Raw genomic sequence first — 23930 nt, forward strand, 5'->3', positions numbered from 1 at the left:
CCCTAGGGTAGGTACCCTCACAAAAAACGTGCAGTAATCCTGGTCTCTAAACTGCCTCCCCCTGGCCAGCCGGGGCGTCTGATGGAGGGGAAAGGAACTGGTTGGAATAATGTGTTCCTTCCACACGCTACGTCCAACCAGGGAAACTCCCCCCTGTCAGGTGTAAAGGAGCAACTTGGACACTGAGGCATAAAGTTGCTCTCCCCATGTCCCCCATATATGGGGCCTAGGTTGGCGGAGGGTGTGTAGGTGCCTTAAGAGCATACAAAGATTTGAAATATTATATTGTTGTTATATTGTACCCTTGTGTTTACATATACTTATATATCCGTTGGAGGCACACTGTTGAAGAAATACTATAGGAATATAATATAATATCTGAACAAAAACCATTGCATGGATGCACCTGGGACGTATCCTCATGTATATAGGCCTATCCCAAGGTCATCAGGGTTTCGAGTCTCGCAACACCCCTCACTCAGATGACCCTTATATGTCCCAGTAGCTACCCACCATCAGTCCCATTAGAGAAAGACAGGGCCACACAGTCCGCTGCTCCCGAACTACTCTGCCGGGACTGGGAAGGACTAGGCTCAGTGGGTTGACTCCTGTCCGGGCCCGGCTCCTTCGTGACTTTGTATCTATAAAATATGAATATGAAGTATGAGAAGGTAAATTTTTTATTCATTCTAAGCAGTGTACAGTATCAACTCCTGTTCTCATTCAGCCCAGTTATTTCAAGTTCATGTCACTTCAGTGGATCACCGTATGGAGCGTGTGAGTAGCATGTGAGTAGTACCATTAATATGTCAGACTTTGATGAAGATGAATGATGAAGATTAATATTGGGGGAAGCGGGCATATTCTTGGCATCTGATGGCATAGATACGCAAGCTTGTGAATATCAGATGTACATTCATATTGTTATATGGTTTGAAGGGTGTAGTGTGTGTGTGTGTGTGTGTGTGTGTGTGTGTGTGTGTGTGTGTGTGTGTGTGTGTGTGTCTGTGTGAGCATAAGTACACATACATTATGTAGGCCTACCTACTACAGCTGCATGCACAGAGGCACCAACGTGCCAAAGGTCCACCACTGCTGCCTTCCTCTGCCCCTCCTGTGACAAAGTCTGCGGATCGCACGTCGGTCTGCACAGCCACCTGGCTATGCACAGACGACAGACACAACAATAATCACAAATCCTATTTGGAGCAACGTCATCGTCGACATCGACGGACTGCCATAAGCAAGTAAGTGTGTGTGTGACGTGTACATGTATATAGGCAAGGCAAGGCAATTTTATTTATAAAGCACCTTTCATTCACAAGGCAATTCAAAGTGCTTTACAGAATAAAAACAAATACAGAGTGCGAACACTTAAAAAATGAACAAAGATAAAGGAGCATATGAATTCGAACAAAAATTAAATTAGACTAAAAAACAGGGATTTCCTAATGTAACCTGGAATATTATTCCAGTTTTGTGGTGCATAATAGTGCTTGCTTCCCCATGTTTTGTTCCAACTATGGGGTGAACAATTAGTAGGCCAGCCCCAGATGACCTGAGGGTTCTAGATGGTTCATAATATGAACAGACAAGTAACAACATTTTAAAATCAATTCTCTGGGATACTGGTAGCCAATGTAAGGATTTTAGGGGTGACAGTGGCTCAAGGGGTACTAGAGTTGCCGGTTGGGAACTGAAATGGTTCCCAGTTCGATCCCGGGCTCCCCCAGAGACTCTGGGGGAGCCCAGTTCGATCCCGGGCTCCCCCAGAGACTCTGGGGGAGCCCGGGATCGAACTGGGAACCATTTCGATCCCGGGCTTCGACAGTCGAAGTGTCCTTGAGCAAGACTCTGAACCCCTAATTGGTCCCAATGAGCAGGTTGGTGCCTTGCATGTTTTCATCCGCCATCGGTGTATGAATGTGTGTGTGAATGGGTGAATGTAATCTATGTAAAGCGCCTTGGATATAGGCTCTATATAAATGCACCATTTAAGATTTATATATAGGCTACAGCAGAGCCATCTAATAGAAGAGTTACGATATTGAGGGGGCAGAAACCGAGCACTGTTCATGCAGCCTGAACTGAGACAAGCTGGAGTTGGAAATACAACTGTTGTTTGTTACAATTGTTTTCAACGAGGGCGGTGCAAATAAGAGCTATTTTAAGCATTATGTGTGCAACATGACAACTGTTTTAAAGTATTGTACAGTAACAATTAAAGTATCTTTAATGTTTATGTTGTACTATTACTACAAAACAATCTAAAATAAAGGGATTTAAGATCATTAAAGCTGGGCTGAGTCCAATGCATATCTGCCTACTTCCGGTCCAGGACTTGTCCCAGTTGGTTGTCCCCATTCTCAATAGAAGTCTATGTAGAAGAGCCACCATTGGACTGGCCCCATGAAGTGAACGCAGTTTGCATAGACTATATATCTAAGGCTCTGTGCTAAGGTACATAGGTGAAATTTGTCCTCTGCATTTTACCCATCCTTACCCATAACTTATTGATCTATTATTTTCAAATAGACGTGAGTAGGGTTAAAGTGGTTAAAGTACTGGCTAAACACATTTTGCAGGGACTCCCCTGAACCACCTCAGGTTTCCTATGGTCAAGTTCAAGACAGAAGGCTTTGAACTTTAGTCTTCGACACAAAAGTCGAAAGGTTAACTACTCTATTCAATCTATTCAATACACAACAACAGGGGGTGTTACTGTGTATTGAACAGATGAGTTTACTATCAATAGAGTGCTGTCATGTGGGCCACATTTACATAATTAATCCGGTATTCGGTTCATTATGTAAATCAGTAAGAGTGGCCGACATGACAGTAGCTACAGATAGTACAGAAGTTACAGAACGGTTGCTAAATGTCTTGAACGTGATCTGACACCGTGATGTCATGTAAACGCTGTATTACAAATTACAATACCCAAAATCTCCGCCGCTCGGTCATTCCAGCATGGCGATGTTACCGTGAAATTGGTGACCTGCTGAAATAGGTCATATAACACATCATATCATATAACGTCAGTGTCCATTCCATACGTAAATCATTGCTGTTTGTTTATTAGCACTTATAGCAGTCTAACCTAGTGGTATTTAGGCCATGTGTCAAAGACAAGAAGTCCACAAGATGATCACATATTTCGTCAGGTCACCAATTTCACCGTAACACTGCCATGTCACGTCTCACACACCACACCACACCACGCTACGAGGCTGATGTAAATAAATAATTTCATTGATCTGCAGTGGCATGCAGTGGTGGTTCAAGTTCAACAATCAACGACTCATATTTTCTCCTCTAAACGTAACATATGTGTCAATTGAATTTAAACAAAAATAATAACAATAGCAAAAATCCAAAAATAAACACACGAAAGTGACGAAACCAATGTGTTACTTCGGGCGCGTTCGGAAAAACCGCACCGGAGCACACTCGTGCGATATTTCCGAACGCACCCTGGTGGAAATCCCCCCGACGCCTGGTGAGAAGTCAGTTGACATTTAAACCGACCAATCATGAGCAGCGACAGCCCAACAGTCAACCAATCAATGACAGGAACGAGCACACGTTGGGGGCGGGCTGCAGATAAAAAGCCGAGTCCCACGGTCTGAACCTCAGATGCATTGAATCCTAAACAGAGACAGTCGCATCTACCAACCTGCTTAACAGCACCATTACCAGTTACCAGTGCCACCACCTGCTCAACAGCCACAGACATCACTTGCCGACCACCATCACACAGTAGGATACATCGACAACCACGAAAGGAACCAGTGTTTATCTTGCATCGTGCTAATATTGTTGCGTTTTCTCTTCAACAGTGAGTTTTGTGCTTGGGGTAAGGGCCGGGGAAGCGGGAACGGTCTGTTACCGTTGCCGCCTGTCGGTATCGCTGCGTACGTAGATAACTTATGTAAGTTGTGTTTTTTCAAATACGTTTGTAAGCATTTTGTCTGTCTGTATCGTCGTCGATAACGTCTGTATTTGTGTGTTACATTTGTAAGCATTTGGGTTGTATCGTCGTTGCGTCGATAACGTCTGTATTTTTTCATAAACGTTTGAAAGCATTTAGGCTGTCTGTAGCCGTTGTAGCCTAGCTTCAATTGTTTTTTTGCACCGTCAGGTTCCCGTCTTAATTATTTCCGTTGTACTGTGTTTCAAACTTAAGTTAGCTACATTTAAAAGTTAACTCAAATTGTGTCTCGGCCATTACATTTTGAATCAAACTATAACGACATAGCTGCAGTCATTCAAATCAGTCACTGCATCTTAAAGACCAGACCTAACATAAATAATACTCATTGTTAGATCTGTTTTTTTTAGTTGACATTAATTTCACAGGTGTATCAGCCTTGTACAACTCTCAGCTCTCTCAGTACTCTCTCTGTCTCAGTACTCTCTCTCCACAGGCACAGAGGACCTCTGTCTCTCTCCCCCCACAGGCACAGCTGCACACCTCTCTCAGTTCTCTCTCTCTCTCCACAGGCACAAAGGAGAACCTCTCTCTCTCTCTCTCTCCACAGAATGGAGCAGTATCGCATCAGGTTGATCAACGAGCCGGCTGTCTCTGGACGTGCAGGTAAGTTCAGGGCTCCTTCCAGAAGGGAGGTAGACGTCCGCGTGGACAACCTGGTGAACCGTGCCCTGACCGCTGACGACTTCGCCATCATCACAGCGTGCGTCCCTGAACTGTTCCGCCAGTTCAACAAGGTAAGTGACGTTTCCTCACTAGTAGTAGTTGAGAAGCAGCTGCTCAGACCCCCGAAGGATGTCACACCCGTTGTTGAGGAGAGACCCTGTGCATGCTACTTTGACCAGCGTACTAATGAGTGGAGGCCGGTGCTTCCTTGGTATGACCGTCGTAGAAAGCAGTGGAGACCAGCTTTTATCCGTAAAGTCGCCCGGTGTCTCTGTAAGCGCTATGTCCCCAGTACTAAGACGTGGGTGCTAGTCCGCCCTCCCACGCCACCACAAGCCGTGGTGACTACGCAGAGCAACGTTCTCTTCCAGGAGTTCTCTGGTTCCCTGGTGACTCCGTCCCACCCTGAAACCCTAACGCCCCCCTTCAGGTGTTGGAACGCCCGCTGTGGCAGCCGTTATGACCTCGTGGAGGTGAACGGTCAGCAGCTGGGCAGAGTCATCTCTGGTGTCTCCGCCACATGGGAGCTGGGCGGAAGGCCAGTCCAAAGGCAGTGGAGAGTGACTGTCTATAGGTCAGATGGACAGATGCAGCTGTCCGTGTTCTGTAGCTTCCCTGAAACGGTAAGGAGGCGTATAGTCTTTAGTGACGGGCCAGAAGTGACTGAAGAGGGGGGGGTGAAGAGGAAGACCGATGTCGATGGTATTGGTCGCATCGACAGAGGCCCTCCTCGAAGCAAGACGGGTCTAAGACTGTAACTCAGACAGACCTGGGGTGCGCTGGTCATTGTAGCAGCTGCATGCACAGGGTCTTTCCTTTCCTACGGGGGTGCATCAAGTTGATCAAGGAGCCGTCTATCTCTGGACATGCAGCTAAGTTGAGACATTTTTATTTCATACCTTACACTTATAGAATTGTGTGGATTAATACGGAATGCTTTTAGTAGTACTTCATGAGAGGATCGACCAGGTAAGTGACCTTTCCTAGACGACAAGCGGCTCTTAAGGACCTCTGGTACAGGTTGGTTTGGTGCCTTTCAGCAGGAAGTGGATCTTGGAGGCATAGATCTTGTTCCTCCACATGTGCTAGGCCTCACAGAGAAACTTGACACTGTCTCTCTACTCTATAGGGTTTAACTTTTAACATCAAGTAATAATAGTCGCAAAGAAAACTAATAAATAAAACCCCCTCTCTCCACAGAGCAGCAGAATGGAGCAGTATTCTGACCAGTATTGCATCAACAAAAAAAAGTAATGTCGTGCCTGTCTGTTTTCTGCACTAACTATGTCTAGTTTGTCCACAGGTTTCTACTGACGGGAGTCCTGCGTGCTGATCGTCACCAGTCAGTTGGCCTCGTGTCTGGCGGGCTAGCTTGAGGTGCCCTTCAACCCTGTGATGGTCACTGGCCTTGGCGTCTTGCGCGGCCAGGCTCTAGGTTGCGTCTTGCAACGTCTGTCTATGGGGCGTCTGGGTGTGGTAAGAGGTAAAGTACTCGCCCACCACTGCAGCATTAATTGCGGTGCCTCCAACTTGGCCTGGTGCTCCATCAAACACAATTGGCCGTGTTTACGGGTGGGAACTTAATCTGGCATGGATCAAGTGACCGTCCCTTTTGCTGCACTGCAGAAGCTACTTGCAAGTGTGTATGGGAGGATTCACACAGTAGTTTATACCTCCCCAGCTGTGGGGGTGGTGCTGCCAGCAACAGGGACTCAAGGACACTTGGGGCAATTGGGAATTGGCGATGACTAAATTGGTCTCCTTCCATGGATTGACGCCTTGACGTGGCGGAGGAGCTTATGTATTTCTTACCCAGAGAGGTCATGCAGTTACATGCCGGACAGCTCAAACGGTAAGAGATCAACTAAGGACAATCCGTAGATAGAACAAACCTGTGTTACAGAAATCACCATGTGTCCGAGATACCACCGTGGAGCATGCTAGGAGGTGTGGTGGGAGACCAGGCACACTGAGCAGGGACCCCAGGTAAATCACCCCCACCCACACACTGCCTTTCTCAAGTAGTTTCATGTCTTTTTCTCTATCCTTCCTGTGCACTGTTAAACCATTAAAACCTGTCAAAAGATTATTGCATTGGATATCAGCAGATGTACAAGCTCATATCTGCTATTTGTGAACATTTTTGAATAATCTTGATTTGTGGTCTGCGGCCAAATGCATATCAATTTGAGAACTACTGATTTAGAAGGGATTTGTAGAATCAGGCTCGGGCGCTATTGGGTTAATGAAAAGAGCCGGCCACACTAAATTAGTTCAATTAAAAATGTCAGTGTAGATTGAGAACTGATCAATAAAGGTCGTATAAAATGGGGGGTCCGTGGCTGAATGCTCATCAAACTGGAAATTTAAAAGGTTGAGAATCAAACTAAAATTAAATGTCAGGTCGAACTACTAGTATTGATTATGCACTGAATGATTTGAGGCATGACTGGTGAAATGTATTGAGCCAGTATATGAACCACAACCTCTGTGCGTTTTCCAAAAATAGCAGATCTACAAGCTCATAGCGCGGTGCTGTGCTATGAGCTTGTAGATCTGCTATTTTTCAACAGCTAAAGTTTAAAATAGTGGTTAAAGGCGACACAGACACGGCCTTGGATCTAAATGGGTTACGCTATGACTACGTTAAGTTTGAACTTCATGTGGTGCAACTGGCTCTTAAACTTCTGAGAGAATTGGAGTGTATTTGACGGCTTCTACTGTCTGCAGGTCTTTGGTCCAGTGATGCAGATTCTGAAGTTCAAGACATTGGTGGAGGATGTGGAGAGACGGCCTGGCAGTTGCTGTCTTCACCAAAGACATGGACGACTCACTACATGTCTAAAGCTCTTGGTGCTGGAACCATCTGGTAAAACGCACTACTATTACTTCTGTAGGCTGCATTGAACAACAACCGGGATGAACTTAACAACTTTCAACCTGGCATCCCTAGTTTGGACATGTCATTATACTGTAGGTAACATTTTTCCAAAAGATCTACAGGCTTACAACAGGTTGATGTGATGTCTTAATTTTGTAGATCTTTGCTAATTGTCGGTGGGACAAAATTATGTAAGTGGTTAATAGACAAAATGCAAAAAACCCAATATAACAGATCCCTGTTCATATTTACTGAATAGAGGGTGTAATAAGTGCAGTTTCTTATGGAAGATCTGGTAAACATTCAATAACATAAGTTCATACAGTATGTGAAAATTGTAAAAAAAACAAAATACAAGGTCACGTGTTATTCTAGCTCTCTAGAATAGAAAAAAACGTATTGGCATTAACCCATTTTGGGCGGGAATCCCTTGTTGTTTTAAGCATTATGTTGTACTTTAGCTATTGAAAAATAGCAGATCTACAAGCTTGTAGCGCGGTGACGAGCTTGTAGATCCAGGGATGCAAATAGCCTGCCTAAAAGACCACCCCTGGGTCCCGGGACCCATTACATTGAAAACTTATTTACATCACTGATCTGCTAATTGTTTTTAATCGTGAAATGTGGCACAAATCTTTGAATAGATATTTCAGAGCGAACATTCTTTACTCAAATCTTTGCTTCTGGGGGGTCCCAGGAACAACATATTTTCAGATGGGGGTGGGCAGCCAATTACATATATTTTTGGATGACCTTGAAAAGCCCATGTTTCTATGTCAGTCGTTTCTGTCAGGATTTAGAAGGTAGGCTTTTTGTAGAATCGTCCTCGGGTCTAAATGGGTTAAAATGCAGTAATAAAAACTAAAGTAGACGGGATTATTTTACTGTATATTGGTTTGCTTATCTTGTTGGAAAATGTAAATTGTACTTGAAGCAAGGAGAACATTCAGATCTTATATGTTGCATAAGGTTATTTCACTGTCTCCTCTATAGTGGTAACAGCCTGCAATCATGTAGTCTGCAACATTGTAAAGTGATGACTGCCTTATATTTATGTTTAAGGAGTACCGTACACAATAAGCTCATAGCAGTCAAAATGGCAGAATACTATTAATTACGGTCCTATCAATTGACAGTTCGGTGTCTGATTTTTATATATTTTTTAGGCTTTATTAGAATGGCCCCTCATGTAAAAACAATAGTCCTGTATTTTTGCTATCATGGCTATTGAGAACCAGTTATTCAGCAACAGGTTTACAAAGGCTCTTGTCGTCTTGAATTCATGTACTTGATAGACACAACTACTATTGTAACAAAGTTTTGCTTGTATAGAATCTTAGGGTTACTTAAATGTATCATATCGTTATGTTTAATCCAGGCCTTATTGCTGACCTTTCCATATCCTGTTTTGTCTGTCAGGTGACCGTCACGGTATCTCAGAAGAACGTCTGGTCTGAACAACATCCTTGAACTGTCCTCAACCCAGGAAGCCGCTGAGATCAGAAACGGACTGCTGATACTGTTTGTGTGTTTAGTGTTTCTTTCTGGATGTCCCTGTATGAATGCATTATTCACAAGGAGGCAAATCATCTGACTCAAGTTTGTGTCCTAAACCGGCTGTATCTCTCAAACGGAACCCTGTAACCAGGTTATTGTCATAACCTACAGTACTTGTTAGTTATGCAGTTTCACTTGACTGGACATTGTACTGCCTTTGAAATGTCCGTCTTCAGTTGAAAGTCAGATATTCTGATCGTTTAAATCAACAGTAGCCGTTTCTGTTTTTTGGTCAAATTTATAGCATTGGGAGATTGTGGAATAGTTGTCTGGCTACGTGAGTCTACTGTATCCCCAACAGCACTTACCAGAGTTATGCTATTTTTGTACATTGGCCTGTGAACTTTGAGATTATTCTTTCATTTTACTTCTACTACACAGCCACTACATCTCAGAGGCAAATTGTAACTGCTGTAATTTGTTTTGTATTTAATTTCAGTTATTACTCTTATGGTTATTCAATGCATGTCAAAGTTGGGCCGTCAGTGCTGTTGTTTTGGCTAATGCGGAACCCTTTTTCTGGCTGTCTGGTGTTGGGTAGATGGGCACATAGGTGCACACCTGTCACTTGACAAATGTTTATGTATTTTCTTTAATTTATAATTATGTGCTGTATTTTATTGTGTTTGTTACCAGTTCAACATTGGTTTCAATAAATCCAGCAGTATGCAGAACAACTGATTCATTTTTGGACAAGAGCTGAGGGAGTTTGAAAACTTTAGTTATAGCTACTTTGTATATTTTGATTATTAGCTCTGATCAGATCTTCAATCTCACTTCGGCTATTTTCAAATTGCCAAGTGAGCTTGTAGCTCTGACATTTGAAAACCTGTGAAACGGGACCTTCTGCATAATGAGTACTTTTTACTTTTGGTACTTGAAGTATATTTTGATGACTCTTACTTTAACTATTTCCACAATCTGGTTGGTACTTTTACTTGGTAAAACATGTGAGTACATTTTCCACCACTGTATAGGAGCATGAGGCATCTTTCATGATACAGAATGTGGGGGAGCAGTAATTGCTCAGACACTTGGGGCCCATAGACCAGATCCAGGGGGTGCACTGGAGACCTTCGGTTTCCCAGACGGCCTCTTTACCCATTCACCATTTTGATCATTCCACATGCGGCACATTAAACGGTCAATTCTATTCAACCCTATACTGTAGTTAACTTGTTTCTCAAACCTATAAGTTAAGTCCATAGACTTGTCCTCCACATGATGTAATGACGAAAGCCAGATGTCGGAGGGAATAGCACCCCTCAAACTAGGGTGCCAAAATAATTCTAATCATGTGGATCAACATGGGAACAGTGTGGCTCCAGCGTGCATCTGAGACTTCATGTCGCCAGCCGTGCACTGATGGTGTCATCTATATGGACTATATCTCTGCTGTCAGGAGGAAACTCCAAAATGTTCATTTTTCAGGAAATGAAGAACCTTCATTTTGAAAACAAAGCAATACTGCTTCGTCAAAGTTGGTGTGACTTTATATACCGTATTGTCAATGTAAGCCCAAAGCACTTATTACTACTTTCCATTGGTTCAATATTGGTCCCCCATATTTTCAATATGTTTATTGGTGGAAGAATGCAGAGAACGCAGAGACACGGTAAGAATGTAGTTCATCAGTTTGGAGTCACCCTGAAAGAGATGTACAATAGAACCAAATCCAGGGATCCAGAAAAATGTCAAGTGTGAAGGTTATGGTGGTTAAAAAAAGGTTCACTGGAGAATTGCTGAAGTTGTAAAGGAGAAGGTTTCCAGATCCAAGAACAACAGATCATACCGGGCATGATTCAGACCCTACATAGTGTTTGAAGTTCACATTGACAAAGGAATGAGTATTCTCCAGCTCTTTAGTAGGCCTAAACTAAAACAAATTATGTCCAACTCTGCTTGGAAGTGTTACATGTATAGGCTAAGATTACAACAGAACATCGGTGAGTTACATTCACCTACAGAAGATAGAGTCAAGTTTCAACTCCAAAAACACAGAAGTATGAAGACTGGTTTCATGCTGCAGTAACTGCACATGTCCAATAGGTGGCAACAATGTTCTATTTAAAGAGAAGGTATGGGGAATTGGGATTGTGTTTTTAGTTGATGTAGCCTATACATCATATGTCATGTTTCGTTTCATGTCCACATCAGCTGCAAACATATTCTATTTATGTTCTCACTAGAGCAGTGGTTTTCAACCAGTGGTCCATGGACCACTTGAGGAGATAAAAAAGTGTTTTCTCTTCATAGCCAAAATATTGCAATAGAATAATTAACTTTCACTATCAAACTGCATTGTTTCTATAAAATATGAATATATATACAGTACATAGGTATAGGTATAGTATATAGGTACATTTTAGATTCATTGTAAGCAGTGTACACTATACACAGTATCAACTGCTGTTCTCATTCAGCCCAGTTATTTCAAGTTCATGTCACTTCAGTGGATCGCTGTATGTTGCGCCATCCTGAGGATAAAGCATGTGAGTAGTATATAGCCTACCGTTAACTTTTATGTCAGACTAATAAATAACAGAGGTTGAATGATGGGGGAAGAGGTCATATGTCATATTGGCATCTGATGGCATCTGATATGCAAGCTTGTGCATCAGATGTACATTCATATTGTTATATGGTTTAAAGGGGGTGTGTGTGTGTGTGTGTGTGTGTGTGAGAGAGAGAGAGACGTGTATATGTATATCAGGGGTAGGCCTACTAGAGTTGCCAGTTGGGAACCAGAACGTTCCCATTTCTGTCCCGGGCTCCCCCAGAGTAAGTGTCGAAGTGTCCTTGAGCAAGACTCTGAACCCCTAATTGCTCCCAATGAGCAGGTTGCATGCTTTTCTCCGCCATCGGTGTATGAATGAATGTGTGTGTACAATGTGAATGGGTTCAAGACAGAAGGCCTTGAACTTCACACAAAAGTCGAAAGGTTAACTACTCTTCAATACACAACAACAGGGGGTGTTGCTGTGTATTGAACAGATGAGTTTACTATCATTTACTAATGAATGGGGTATTTTGTTCATTATGTAAATCAGTAACTGTGGCCGACATGACAGGCTCTGATACAACAGCTAATCTCCGGCACCGTTTGCCCGGTCAAAACTGTGCACATACTCACTGGATGCCAATGACGAACCTCCAAAACGGTGTCTTTTGTTTTTAAACGCAGCTTGAAAGCAAACTCTGTTAATGTTTTGTTCCGTTTAGGAGGCCAAAATGCAAAACTCTCCATCACTTAGCTGGGTACCACCTCATTCACTCACTCACTGGATCCCATGTTACACTGCCTCACTGACATTAAATCCTGGATGTCAGATAATTTCCTTGTGCTAAACGACAATAAAAATCATACTCTTTGGCTTCCCACACACAACACATAATATCACCACCTCCCTCGCCCCGCTGACAAATAAACCTCAAGTAAAAAACGTAGGCGTAATCCTGGACTCTGCCCTCAAATTTGATAAACAAATAAATGCTGTTGTCAAAGGAGCCTTCTTCCAATTACGGCAAGTCAGTAAAATAAAATGCTTCCTCTCCACCCACAACCTGGAGAAAGTAATTCATGCCCTCATTTTCCTCCAGTTTAGACTATTGCAATTCATTATACACCGGAATCTAAAGTGCCTCTAAAGTGTCTCTAGACTGCAGCTTGTCCAGAACGCTGCAGCTAGACTCCTGACTGGAACCCGAAGGTGGGAGCACATCACTCCCGTCCTGGCCTCCCTCCACTGGCTCCCAGTTAACTTTAGAATTAACTTTAAAATCCTACAATTTGTTTATAAAGCCCACCATGGGCTGGCACCACCCTACATTAAGGTTCCACAGACTAAGCTCAAATCAAAAGGTGACCGAGCCTTTTCGGTCGCCGCTCCAAATCTGTGGAACAACCTACCGCTAATTATCAGATCTGCACCCTCCCTAGACACCTTTAAAAGCAGACTAAAAACTCACCTGTCCTCACAGGACTTTTAATCCTTCTTTGGAAATTTGCTGGACCCTTTTTTACTGCCTTATATACCTGATGCACTCACTTTTATCATATTTGATGCACTTACTTAATTGTATTTGCTGCCATTACTCTTTGGGTTTTCTGATGTTTTTATAACCATGATGTATTGAGCAATATGTGATATTTTTGTGAACTGAGATTTTATATTGTGCAATGTGTATAATTACCGGTACTTGTTTTTCTCTTGGTGTACAGCAGTTTGGTCAGCCTTGGCTGTTTTTAAATGTGCTCTATAAATAAAATTGACTTGACTTGAGTTGACCTGGCACCCCCTCAAGGACCACTGATGGACCACTGGTTGAAAACCACTATAATAAAGCCACTGTAATAATAATTGCCTTATAGGCAATCTGAGAATCCATCATCCATCACCAGCTCCCTCTTTTGCTTTAGTTGATGCAAGTCAACAGAGTCTGTCTCGAGTCGAGAGACTATTAAATGACGCCCTGCAGTGCAAGCCAAGGGTAGGAAAATGTGCCAAGTGCCCAATTTAATGGGAATCAATAGCCATTTTAAATCGGTAACAACCTTTTAGGGCACATATAAGTACTCCAGTATAAGCCATTTTAAAATACATATATCATAAATGCATTTTTTAAATAAATGTATGTGTTTTAAAAAACATTATTACCTTATTCTGAAGGCAACCAGATTTCTTATATTTGCCAGCTCCTAATGCGGAAGTATAGGCTATATCGGAAGTTCTAAATTTGGCAAAAAGTAACAGAGCTAATACTATGCCAGGAGGGCGTTTTCCCAGTGTATTGTATTGTAGTGAGACAATAATTCTTATTTCTTACTAGCCTAAATTCATAAGGCACCAACCATTTTTCCCTATTCTGCTTCTTAAAAAGTAAAAGTAGTCAGATCACAACAATTCAGCTCACAAGCATTTTTATTATAAAAATAAACAAAATAATTACCATGTACAGTAGGCTACATAAAAAACATGGGCTCAGACACAAATCCTTATTTCTTTTTTCAGTCCAGCTATATACAGGATATACAGGATAATCTACACATTATCATAAGATTCCTGTACAGCACTCAAAAGACAAATAAAAACAAACACAATACAATTAAATCAATGCTGTCAGCAATCAAAAATGGGTCCTGACATAATGCCTTATTTGTGCTGCGTCGTACAACAGTTCTGCAAGGCTCACAACAGGTCATGAATCAAACATGAGGAAAGGAAAGCATCCTTAGTCTCATTCCCTTCAGTTTCACAGCAGTGTCATTAAATGTTGCATGTGTAGGGAGTAGTGGTTATGCCTAAATGCCTACATTGTAAATTGTAAATTGTAGTGGGAGTAGTGGGATTCAGGAGCTTCCCAATATATCCTCTGCAGCGGTTCCACATTAACATGCCAACGAGGCATAGAACCAGCAAAGACAGCAGAACCACGGCAACTATAAGACCCACTGCAGCACGACCATCAGTGTGGGGCTGTAGTCGATACACTGCCATGGTCCTCTTGTAGACTCTCTCGTTGACCTGCTCTATGGAGTCACAGGTGTACAAGCCAGCATCTGATTCTGAGGCGTGTAGAATGACGAGGTGTCCATTGTAGATGTCGTATTTGCTGTCGGAGTGCAGTGGTTGGTCCGACAAATGCCAGTGGACCTGCGCCAAGTTGGAGTCTGGCTGGCAAGGCAGAAGAATATTGCTCCCTGTAACCAGGGCGATGTCTTCAGCTGCCACGACTGGCTCTTCTGGGCGAGGACATTGTGAAATGTCCCCCTTCTTTAGACTCTGAATGGCAATGTCAGACGAAGATAAGCTGGAGACGTGGCGGCACTGGTCGGAGGAGGTGTCCCAAGCACAGTAAGGGTCTCTGGCCAGGACACAGTCCACACAGGACTCATAGCGACTGCAGTCACTGAGTGGCATCTGAACAGCACCAAACTCTGACCCTGCGTACAGCTGGCCCCTCCTGGAAGAGAGGCGTAGAGTCCGGACAGGATTAGGATCCTCATACAGCTGAATCTCTTCAATAATGAACATCTCCCCAGCGTAGTTCACAGCCTTCTGAATGTAGCCGTTTTCAGTGCCGATGAACATAACTGGGTATCTCTCTCCGTCTAGTGCCAACACAGTATCCACTACAATCCGTGTCATCAAGGGCCCCTCTTTCACCACCAGCGGGCCCCCTGTGAGTGGCCGAACAGTTTCATCCATGATGGGCCTTTCCCTGATGAACATCTGGGATTGGTCTCCCTGGTCCAATGATTGTTTGGTGCAAGTTCCTGGTCTGTGTTTGGGCACCTCACCCTCCGGCACCGTCACCCACCTTTCCCACGATGTTTCCACAGTGACGGGCTTCTTAAAACGTCCTTCGTTGAACACCTTTTCGACATCAGACGTGCTGAATGCACACACCGCAGACGTGTGCGACGATCTCGCCTGAGGTGTGAAGACGGCATAGAAGACGCTCTCCTTCCAGTCGTGGTGTCGAAGCAGGAACACATCCTGGACGAGGGAGGGCAGGCTGCCAGCCTCTACGGAGCAGTCCAGAGGAGCCTTCAGGAACGTAGTCCATTTCTTCTGCAGTATCCTGTCTCCTCCCATGTCCCCCTTGCAGACACGAGCCACTCTTGATATCACAGGTTTGCTGTCATATTCCACGGCCTCCTCTGTGAAGAACAAGTAGACCTTATCATCGTCACCTTCACCGTCACTTTGGTCCATGTAGATGAATTTGGGATCCTTGAGCCAAGAGTACTTGACCTCAGTCTTCAACGCAGGCCCGCTGAACCTGCTGAACCTTTGTTCAGTGCCCAAGAAGTTGGTTGATGTAGCAGAATACAGGACGTCTCCATCCATGAGGGAGGATGATGTATGGAAAGGATTGTAGGGACACTTCTCTTTACCGTCCTCCAGCTCTTTCTCCAGACTCAACGTTCCATCAGAATATGTCATGGTATCGCATTTGGGATTGAAAGCATTTGTCCCGCACACATACATTCTGTTGTCATCCCGTGTGTGCAGGGTCCGAATGTAGTTACGGCATTCCACCTCACGATCTCGTCCCTTGTCGGCACAGACCTTCCGTTCATCTTCGGTAACTGGCCAATATTCTGCAGCCTTCTTGTCAGTGATGTCGTCGATATCCAGGGCGTAGATGGCATCTCTGGCCCCAAGAAGCAGCAGACCCAAATCCTCTCTCATGAGCATAGTGGTGTAGTTCCAAACGCCATCCTCTCTGAACGTCTTCAGCCCGTGGTGGTAGGCCAGAGTCTTTCGTGGAATGCTGTCATGACTGGTGAATGCGCTACAGGACGGGAGAAGAAATCCACAAAGAACGCACAAGGCATAGAGAATGCTCAAGGCATACCGGGGAGACATAGTGTAAAATGATGTCTCTCACGTTGGCTTTGTATGTATAAGTATCTCACTTGCTGTATCTCTCAGAGTGATTCATAATAAAATGTATTCCCCTTTTACACAGGCAGGTTTGTCTGACATCACGCTGACTCAGCACACCTGGTCTGGCATCAACAGTACACAAACCGTTGCCTAGCAATGTCATCATAGATCTCCATATATGGGCATTAAGGGACACAGACAGTGGAGATGTCGCCTGGCAACCCGTTTGTTGATTCGGCTGACGTCAGAGCTTTCGCGCAAACCGTTGCTAGGCAGCACTGTTGCTCAATGTCTGGAAAGGGGCGGAGTCGAGCATTCCTCTTAACATGCGGTCACTTCCCCTTTACTTCCGCGTCTATTATGTAAACAGTTGGCGCAATGCTGCGGTCGTAACAAACCCACGCTTTATTCCGATACTTAAAACTACTTGAAATTGTTCGTTTTTGTTGTACTCTTTTTTTTGTACAAGTCTGTGTTTATATTCTTAATTTACTTGCCGTTCGTTTTTATCGTTCGTTCATGAACCATGGCTAGATCAGACCGTGTCTTTGAAGTGTAGTGACTAAATTTGCCATGAAGAAAGACGCGCATGGTGGAATCTGTTCTAAAGTTGTTCCATAAAGATCCATTGTGGCAGACCAAACTTAAAACAACCGCAGCAAATCTCACCCTAAATGACGTGCGTCGGCTCACTCACCTTGAGTATTGTCACCGCTGGCTGACCTCACAGACAACATGCAACGAGAGCTTGGGAATTTGGGCATGATTCTCCCTTCTGTAGGAGAGCTTAAATCCCTTCTCGTCAACAACAACGCTGCCCTTCCATTAGGAATAGCTTCTTTCGCGGAAACACTGTCCAATAACGTGTCCACTCGCTTCAGAATGTACTACGATGATAAACACCTCCTCTTCGCGTCAGTGTTAGATCCTCGTTTCAAAACAGAGTGGATAATCCGTGATGAGTTGGTTTGCAACAAAGTTGGAGAAATACGTGAACTCCTCGTCAAAGAAGTAGAGGAAATGACCAAAGAAATGCCCGCAGCAAACGCTGCAGGAGAGGCAGCAGGTCAACCCGACGGCGGAGAATCAACCACCACACCTGACGCGCCCGAAGTCATCAAGAGGCCTCGCATGTTTGGATCATTCTTTTCAAAGACGCAGCACACGGGAGGAGGCGATGCGAAAAATGAAGTTGAAAGCTACCTCTCATCCCCAATATCGAACCCCAACGATGTCACAGATGTCATTGCATTTTGGAAAACAAACGCCAAGTCCTTTCCACGCCTGACTAAAGTTTTCAGTAGTGTTCAGTATTCCCAGTGGCTCTGCGAGCGCAGAACGGGTGTTTTCAGCTGCCGGTTTGATGTCAAGAAATCACCGCATGAGTTTGAAGCCTCAGACATTGGCTAAACTCGTGTTCTTGAAAGTGAACTCAAAGATACTGCCGTGGCACTGCATGGCAGATATAGGCACAAGACATGAGCATTGTTTTATTTTGTTTAAAATGCAAGTGACAAAACGAATAGCCTATAGCCTTTTATTGCAAAATGCAATAATAGGCCTGCCTAAAGTTAATGTCCCAAAGTTAGCAGCATTGCAGCGATACTATTATTATTTTTTATTTCATACATAACTATGTAGCATTCTGTTTTAGATTTAAACATTTCTGACTGTAAATGTAGCCTATCCAACAGCACTTTTATATTTTGATTCACTTGATTGTATTCGAGCTTTTCAAAGGCTAAGAAACGTGCACAAACTGCACAATGTGCACATTGAGACAGTATTTCGTTTGTATTTTACTGTGAGACACTTTGTAGACTGCAGTTATGTCGAGTTATATTTTTATATTATTATTATAGCCATGTGATTTCCTGAGTTCGTTTGATAACAAGCCTGTTGTGTGTGTTAATTTTCTTCAGTGGCTTTAAGCCAAGGCTAATAGCCTATAGGCCTTATAGGCCTATAGGCTATTACGGCCTCCTCAGAGGCTCCGACATCTTTTAAAGAATGTCATATTCGTAATTTTGTATCTGTCTTATGCCCTGGCAGTGAATAAAGTGATATGTTCTACCTCCGATTGTTTGGTTGATTTAATACTTTATTAACACTAACAGTATGCAAAAAGGTATAGGCCTACAGTGTAATTCAATTTGTAAACGGAATACAAGCTATGCCCCGAGGGCTGTGCATAATTATCGTTTTTTTTTTTATTGTGGTTCTGCTTCTGTCACTGGCGTTGAACTTGGTTGCGGCATGGTGCTTGCAGTGGTACATTAAAATAAATACCATACTTCGGTTGATACATTTGAACTGGGTATGTTTTAATTCTATGATATATTTTTTTTTTTTTTTTTTTTTTTGATTTTTTTTTTTTGCGGCTTACGCCTTTTATTGATTTTTGAAGGGACAGACAGTAGGCTGACAGGAAACGGGAGAGAGATGGGGGGATGACATGCAGTAAAGGCCGTGTCGGGTCCGGGAGTCGAACCCGCGGCACACTGCGACTGGATTACCAGTCCGGTGCCCAGACCGTTACGCTACGGCCTGGGCCTATGATATTTTAAATAACGAAATCAAGCTAATTTACATCATGCTCCAAAAAAGACCGCATGTTGCTGCAACATTAGCAGGAGAAGACCTATCCATTATGATGGCGGTGACACAAAGTTATTACTCTGGTAGTTTCAATGCTGTGGTCGACCACTCGGAGGAGTGCAGGGAGGAGAGATGGAGGATCAAGGAGGATGAGTGGCTGGCCAAAACCGTTCAGAGATACTGTGGCGGGCCTCACCTGCAAACCCCTTCACCGCAGAGGACCACGGCTTTGACGCAGAACCTCACAGGACTACTGCCACTACCGCAAAGGGCCCCTCGACGGAGACGGCACCAGGGGGACCCAGAGCGGACCACCCCACAGATCACACCGAGTGAGGGAGGTGATGGGAGCCGAACAACAGTCCCATGGTTGTGCCTGACTCCGATCCCACCTCGTACATGGAAGCCCACCAGACACCCCAACACCAACCAAAAGAACGAGAAGTGGAACCTGGACGCAAAGAAAAAGACTCTCATCATTGGGGACTCGAACTTGAGTAACATCCCACCTTTCACAAAGACCGACTTGCAGATCGAATGTTATCCAGGAGCAAAGTTCCAGCATGCTGTGGAGCTACTCAAGAAAGTGAAACCCAACACCCAGGTCCAAACAGTTGTTCTATCGTTCGGGATCAACGAGCGTTCCCGGCGTACAATGACCACAGCACAAAAGGCCATGGAATTGGCAGTGGCAACGGCCCAAACAGCTTTCCCGGCAGCAAAAATCATTGTCCCCCTGGTCACCTTCTCTGAGCGCCTGGAGCAGAGTGAGAAGAGGATCATGTGGGACCTGAACGCCACCATTACAGCCCAGAACCACCTCCCCAAACTCCAAGAGCGGGACTTCAAAACCGGGAGAGACAACATCCACTGGACAGCTGAGACAGGGAGAAAGATGCTAGACCATTGGCTAGCCCATTTAAACTGAGAGCTCAAGACCCTGTACCCCCCGGCCCTTTTAAGGGCCCATCCACTCCTTTTGCTGTGACCTTGCCGTGGTGGAGTGGCTTAGTGATTCAGTGACCCTGGAACCTATCGTGGTGGCGGTTGACCTGTGGTTTAACCAGCACCGGATTGGTCACAGGAGAGAGTCCAAACTAACAACAGCAATATCCCTTTCTGTATTTGGTGTTTCACCAACCAAGTCACAGCTCCACTGTACAGTATTTCTTTGCAATGCTGTCAGTAGTCAATTTAGTCAGGAAATGTGACACAATATGAATGAAAAGGTGAAATATAATGTGATTAATAATGGTACATACACGTACGTAGAATGTTCACAAAATATACATGCTATACAAAATACAATGCAACATAGTATTCTACTGCAGGTCTTGAACTTGATTCATAATATTAATATGTCAAATTAGGCATCTAAGTTTTCCCAGTCTATAGCATTGATCATTTCAGGTGCATACTGTACATAAACCATGTTCTTAATGTGGTAGAAATGTCGACTGCTATACAATAAACACATCTACAAGGTATTTTCATGTCTGAAATGTGTTTTATTTTTATATCATGAAAATATTACCCGAGAGAAAAAAGGGGATAAAATACACATTCTGTCCTATTTATTCAATACTGCTTTAAGAGCAGGGTCGAGAGTCTGATGTTCAAGGCTTAAACACAAGTAGCACATAAGCTAATAGTCAGGGGATATTAATAAAATCTGGGAATACATTTCGTACCAAGACTTTTCTTCACCAATGTGTTTGTAAAGGTATCTACTAACATATCCCACATTGGTTTCTACTCAACCACCCTAGGGGAATTTTTGACAGCTGCTGAAAGTTGGGGTACCATACAACAGGCAAAATGTTCTAAATTTCATTATGCTTTTAAGTAGCATGTGACGTGTCAAACTAGTATGTTTTCATGATTCTGAATCCATTCCAAGCATTAGTTTTGCACAACAAACACTCCTTGGGCTTTAAACGGCCATAGCCGTCATCACAAATGTGATGAGGATCATGAGGTCAGCATAAATGTGATGAGGTCAGCACATTTTGGCACATTACACGGACCCTTCACCAGCAGGGTCACTAGGGTCACTATGTCCAGCAGGGTCAGGGCCACTAAGAGCAGCAGGGCCAGTGTCATGAGGTCCAGTATCGTCAGAGGCATGATGAATCTATAGGGACAGAATAGAAGGTTGCTGGAGTTCAAAGTTGAAGTCCCCTTTTAGGTTACGACTCTTGTGCTTACTTCTAGTTATAGGGCTGTCACGATGACTAATTTAGGTTGACGAATAATTGTCGCACAAATAATTGCATTTAACGATTGAATTGTGTTTTTGGCATTGCACATTGGAACTTTGATATGAATCTAAATTAATCTGGTTCGAATGCCTGTCGGGTGTCTCCCTAGGGAGGTCCTCGAGGCACGTCCCACTGGGGGGAGACCCCGGGGCAGACCAAGGCGCAGTTGGAGGAAACACATCGACTCATTGGCCTTGGAAAGTCTCGGGATCCCCCAGGAGGAAGTCACTAATGTTGCTCTGGAGAGGGAAGTCTGGAACACTCTGGTGGAGCTGTTGCCCCCACGACCAAACTACAGATAAGCGGTTGAAGATGGATGGAAATATTGACGATTATGCAAAATCATTGTGATTATCTAAAATAATTGTTGTGTGTGTGCACGCGTGCGCGCATGCGCGTGTGTGTGTGCATGTATGGTCACGGTCACACAAGCACGCACACACCACGCACATCCCCCCAGAAGTTAGTTATTTTCCTGCATCATAATAGTAAGGTAACAATAATGGTACAATAATATTAATGCTGTTTGAAGGTGTGTTGTGTTGTGTGTTCCTACCTACGACTGTATGTCTGGAGGAAAATCCTTGTCTCCTGACATTCTGAAATAGGACACAGATTAAACATGAGTCTGGTGACACTTTATATAATAGAAGATTGGGACTCTAGTCTAATGCATTACAATGCACTTACATAAGGTTTCATAACGCCCGTTTTAAACGTTTATAATCAAGCATAACAACTTATAATACTTCATAAACATTGTCGTACATGATTATTAAAAAATAAATCGGTCTGTCCTTCAGTTGTACTTCAATTTCCCTTTGGGGATTAATAAAGTATATCATCTCATCTCATCTCGTCCTATAATGGAAACAAATATTGACATGCTGCATCTTTGGGGGTCAAGATTTACATATTTATGTAGTGTTAATTAGTTGTACAGCATTGTACCATAGATTCTGTGTATTCTTCATTCACCTCCTGGACCTGCTCATTGGAGCACCTCTCCTCCTGACACTCTGCCTCCAGATTTTCTGCCCGACGCTCGAACAAGTCCCGGACCCGGATATTCCTCCTGGTTCTGACCAGGACCCCGTGGGCTTCGTCTGGACAGAGGAACACTACGCACGCACACACATATATTTTTGGTTACATTCACAAACTCATGGATTGGATATGTCCTCATGATACACACACACACACACACACACAGAAACTGCTACTCCAGAGCAGTGGAGTTAAGTGTTTCTACCGACAGTTTGAGGATCAAATGGAGTTGCAAGCTTCTTTCAGGAGCGCTTTTTAATACTTTCTAATGGTTAAATATATTCACAACAACACAGAGACGTAAAGGGTGTTCAGTATCATCGATTTATGGAGAAAACAAATCTAAAACCTTAGAATTGGAGTTGTGAGGTATCCTCGACAGCGACGAAATTATGTATTTACAGTCTGATCAATGCTCAGCCCTGCACCAGTCACAGTTGCTGGATTGGTTTAAAGACGGGTATAAGAATCGACAAGAAATACATATTGACAAGAAAGAGACACTGGTGCCTACATAGAGGAGAAAGTGGTGCAGTCAGCTGGGGCAGTATGGACACTGTGGCCTCAGGGCATGCCATTCTGTTTGATGGATGGGCACAAGGTCAAACTGAGGGGCAACGACAGCCATGGCCTTCGTGGCCTCCTTGAAATTCCTGCCCTGCATACTACAGCTGTGAGTTGCACAGGTCTGAAGCCACCTGAGTAATTCACACGACATATAGTTAATGGTAAAACGTGTGATTAACTCGGATAAGAAGCTGATGAGACCGTTACCATTGTCTTAGAACATGCAGTGCTAGAACTGGTGATTTAACCTTAGATCAATACACAAGTCACATGACAGACATCACTCCTGCTCTGTGAGCCCTGATATGTGGCCCCTGGTGTGACTTGTTTTGATTGATTGAATACTTTATTGCTAAAAGGATAAACCAAATAATCCCCCAGGGCTTGTTCCCATCAAGGTCCTGTGTATTCAATTCATCAAGACATTTAAAGACAAACAATAGACTATTCTTATGTTTGATGGGGGAAAAAATAAAAACAATAATAGCATTTTTAAAAGCACCACTTCAAATTTGACTGAGCAACATTCATACAACGGGAGTAGGCCTATCTATACTTTGACTAAAGTACTGGGTTGAGTACTTAGTAGAGCCTCACTTTGAAGCATATAGTGATGTCCAGGACCCTTCACTGACCTGGGTCTGTTGGTCATTCCTCGAAGCACGTTCGGCGGCCATAGCTGAATGGTTCGAGAGCCTGCCTGGGAAGCCGAAGGTCCCATATGGTTCAACGTGTCCCTGAGCAAGGCACTGCTCCATCCTCCACGCTCCTCTGTGGGTAGCACTCAAGTCAAAAACAAAAAGGTTCATAATTATACTTGAGTGAAAGTTCAAAAGTATTTGGGATCAAAATGTACTTAAAGTAGAAAGTAGTCATTATGCCTGTCCCGTTTCACACGTTTTGGGTGGGTAATGTATGTTGTGTAGTAATAATCAATATCTACAAAGTAGTAGTGTCCACTGACA

The 23930-nt window shown here is 43.7% G+C and overlaps 1 protein-coding gene across 1 annotated transcript; it reads right to left on the reverse strand.

The window, feature by feature from the left end:
• Positions 1–14103: 14103 nt before the first annotated feature.
• Positions 14104–17256, reverse strand: LOC310870520 (semaphorin-4E-like; the record flags this gene model as incomplete). Its single annotated transcript, XM_083781757.1, has 3 exons — positions 14104–14112; positions 14549–16397; positions 17216–17256. 3 exons carry the CDS (start codon positions 17254–17256, stop codon positions 14104–14106), a joined length of 1899 nt encoding a protein of 632 aa, XP_083637883.1.
• Positions 17257–23930: the final 6674 nt, after the last annotated feature.

Source organism: Protomyctophum parallelum, assembly GCF_964188405.1.
Source record: "Protomyctophum parallelum genome assembly, chromosome: 14".
Classification (NCBI taxonomy): Eukaryota; Metazoa; Chordata; class Actinopteri; order Myctophiformes; family Myctophidae; genus Protomyctophum; species Protomyctophum parallelum.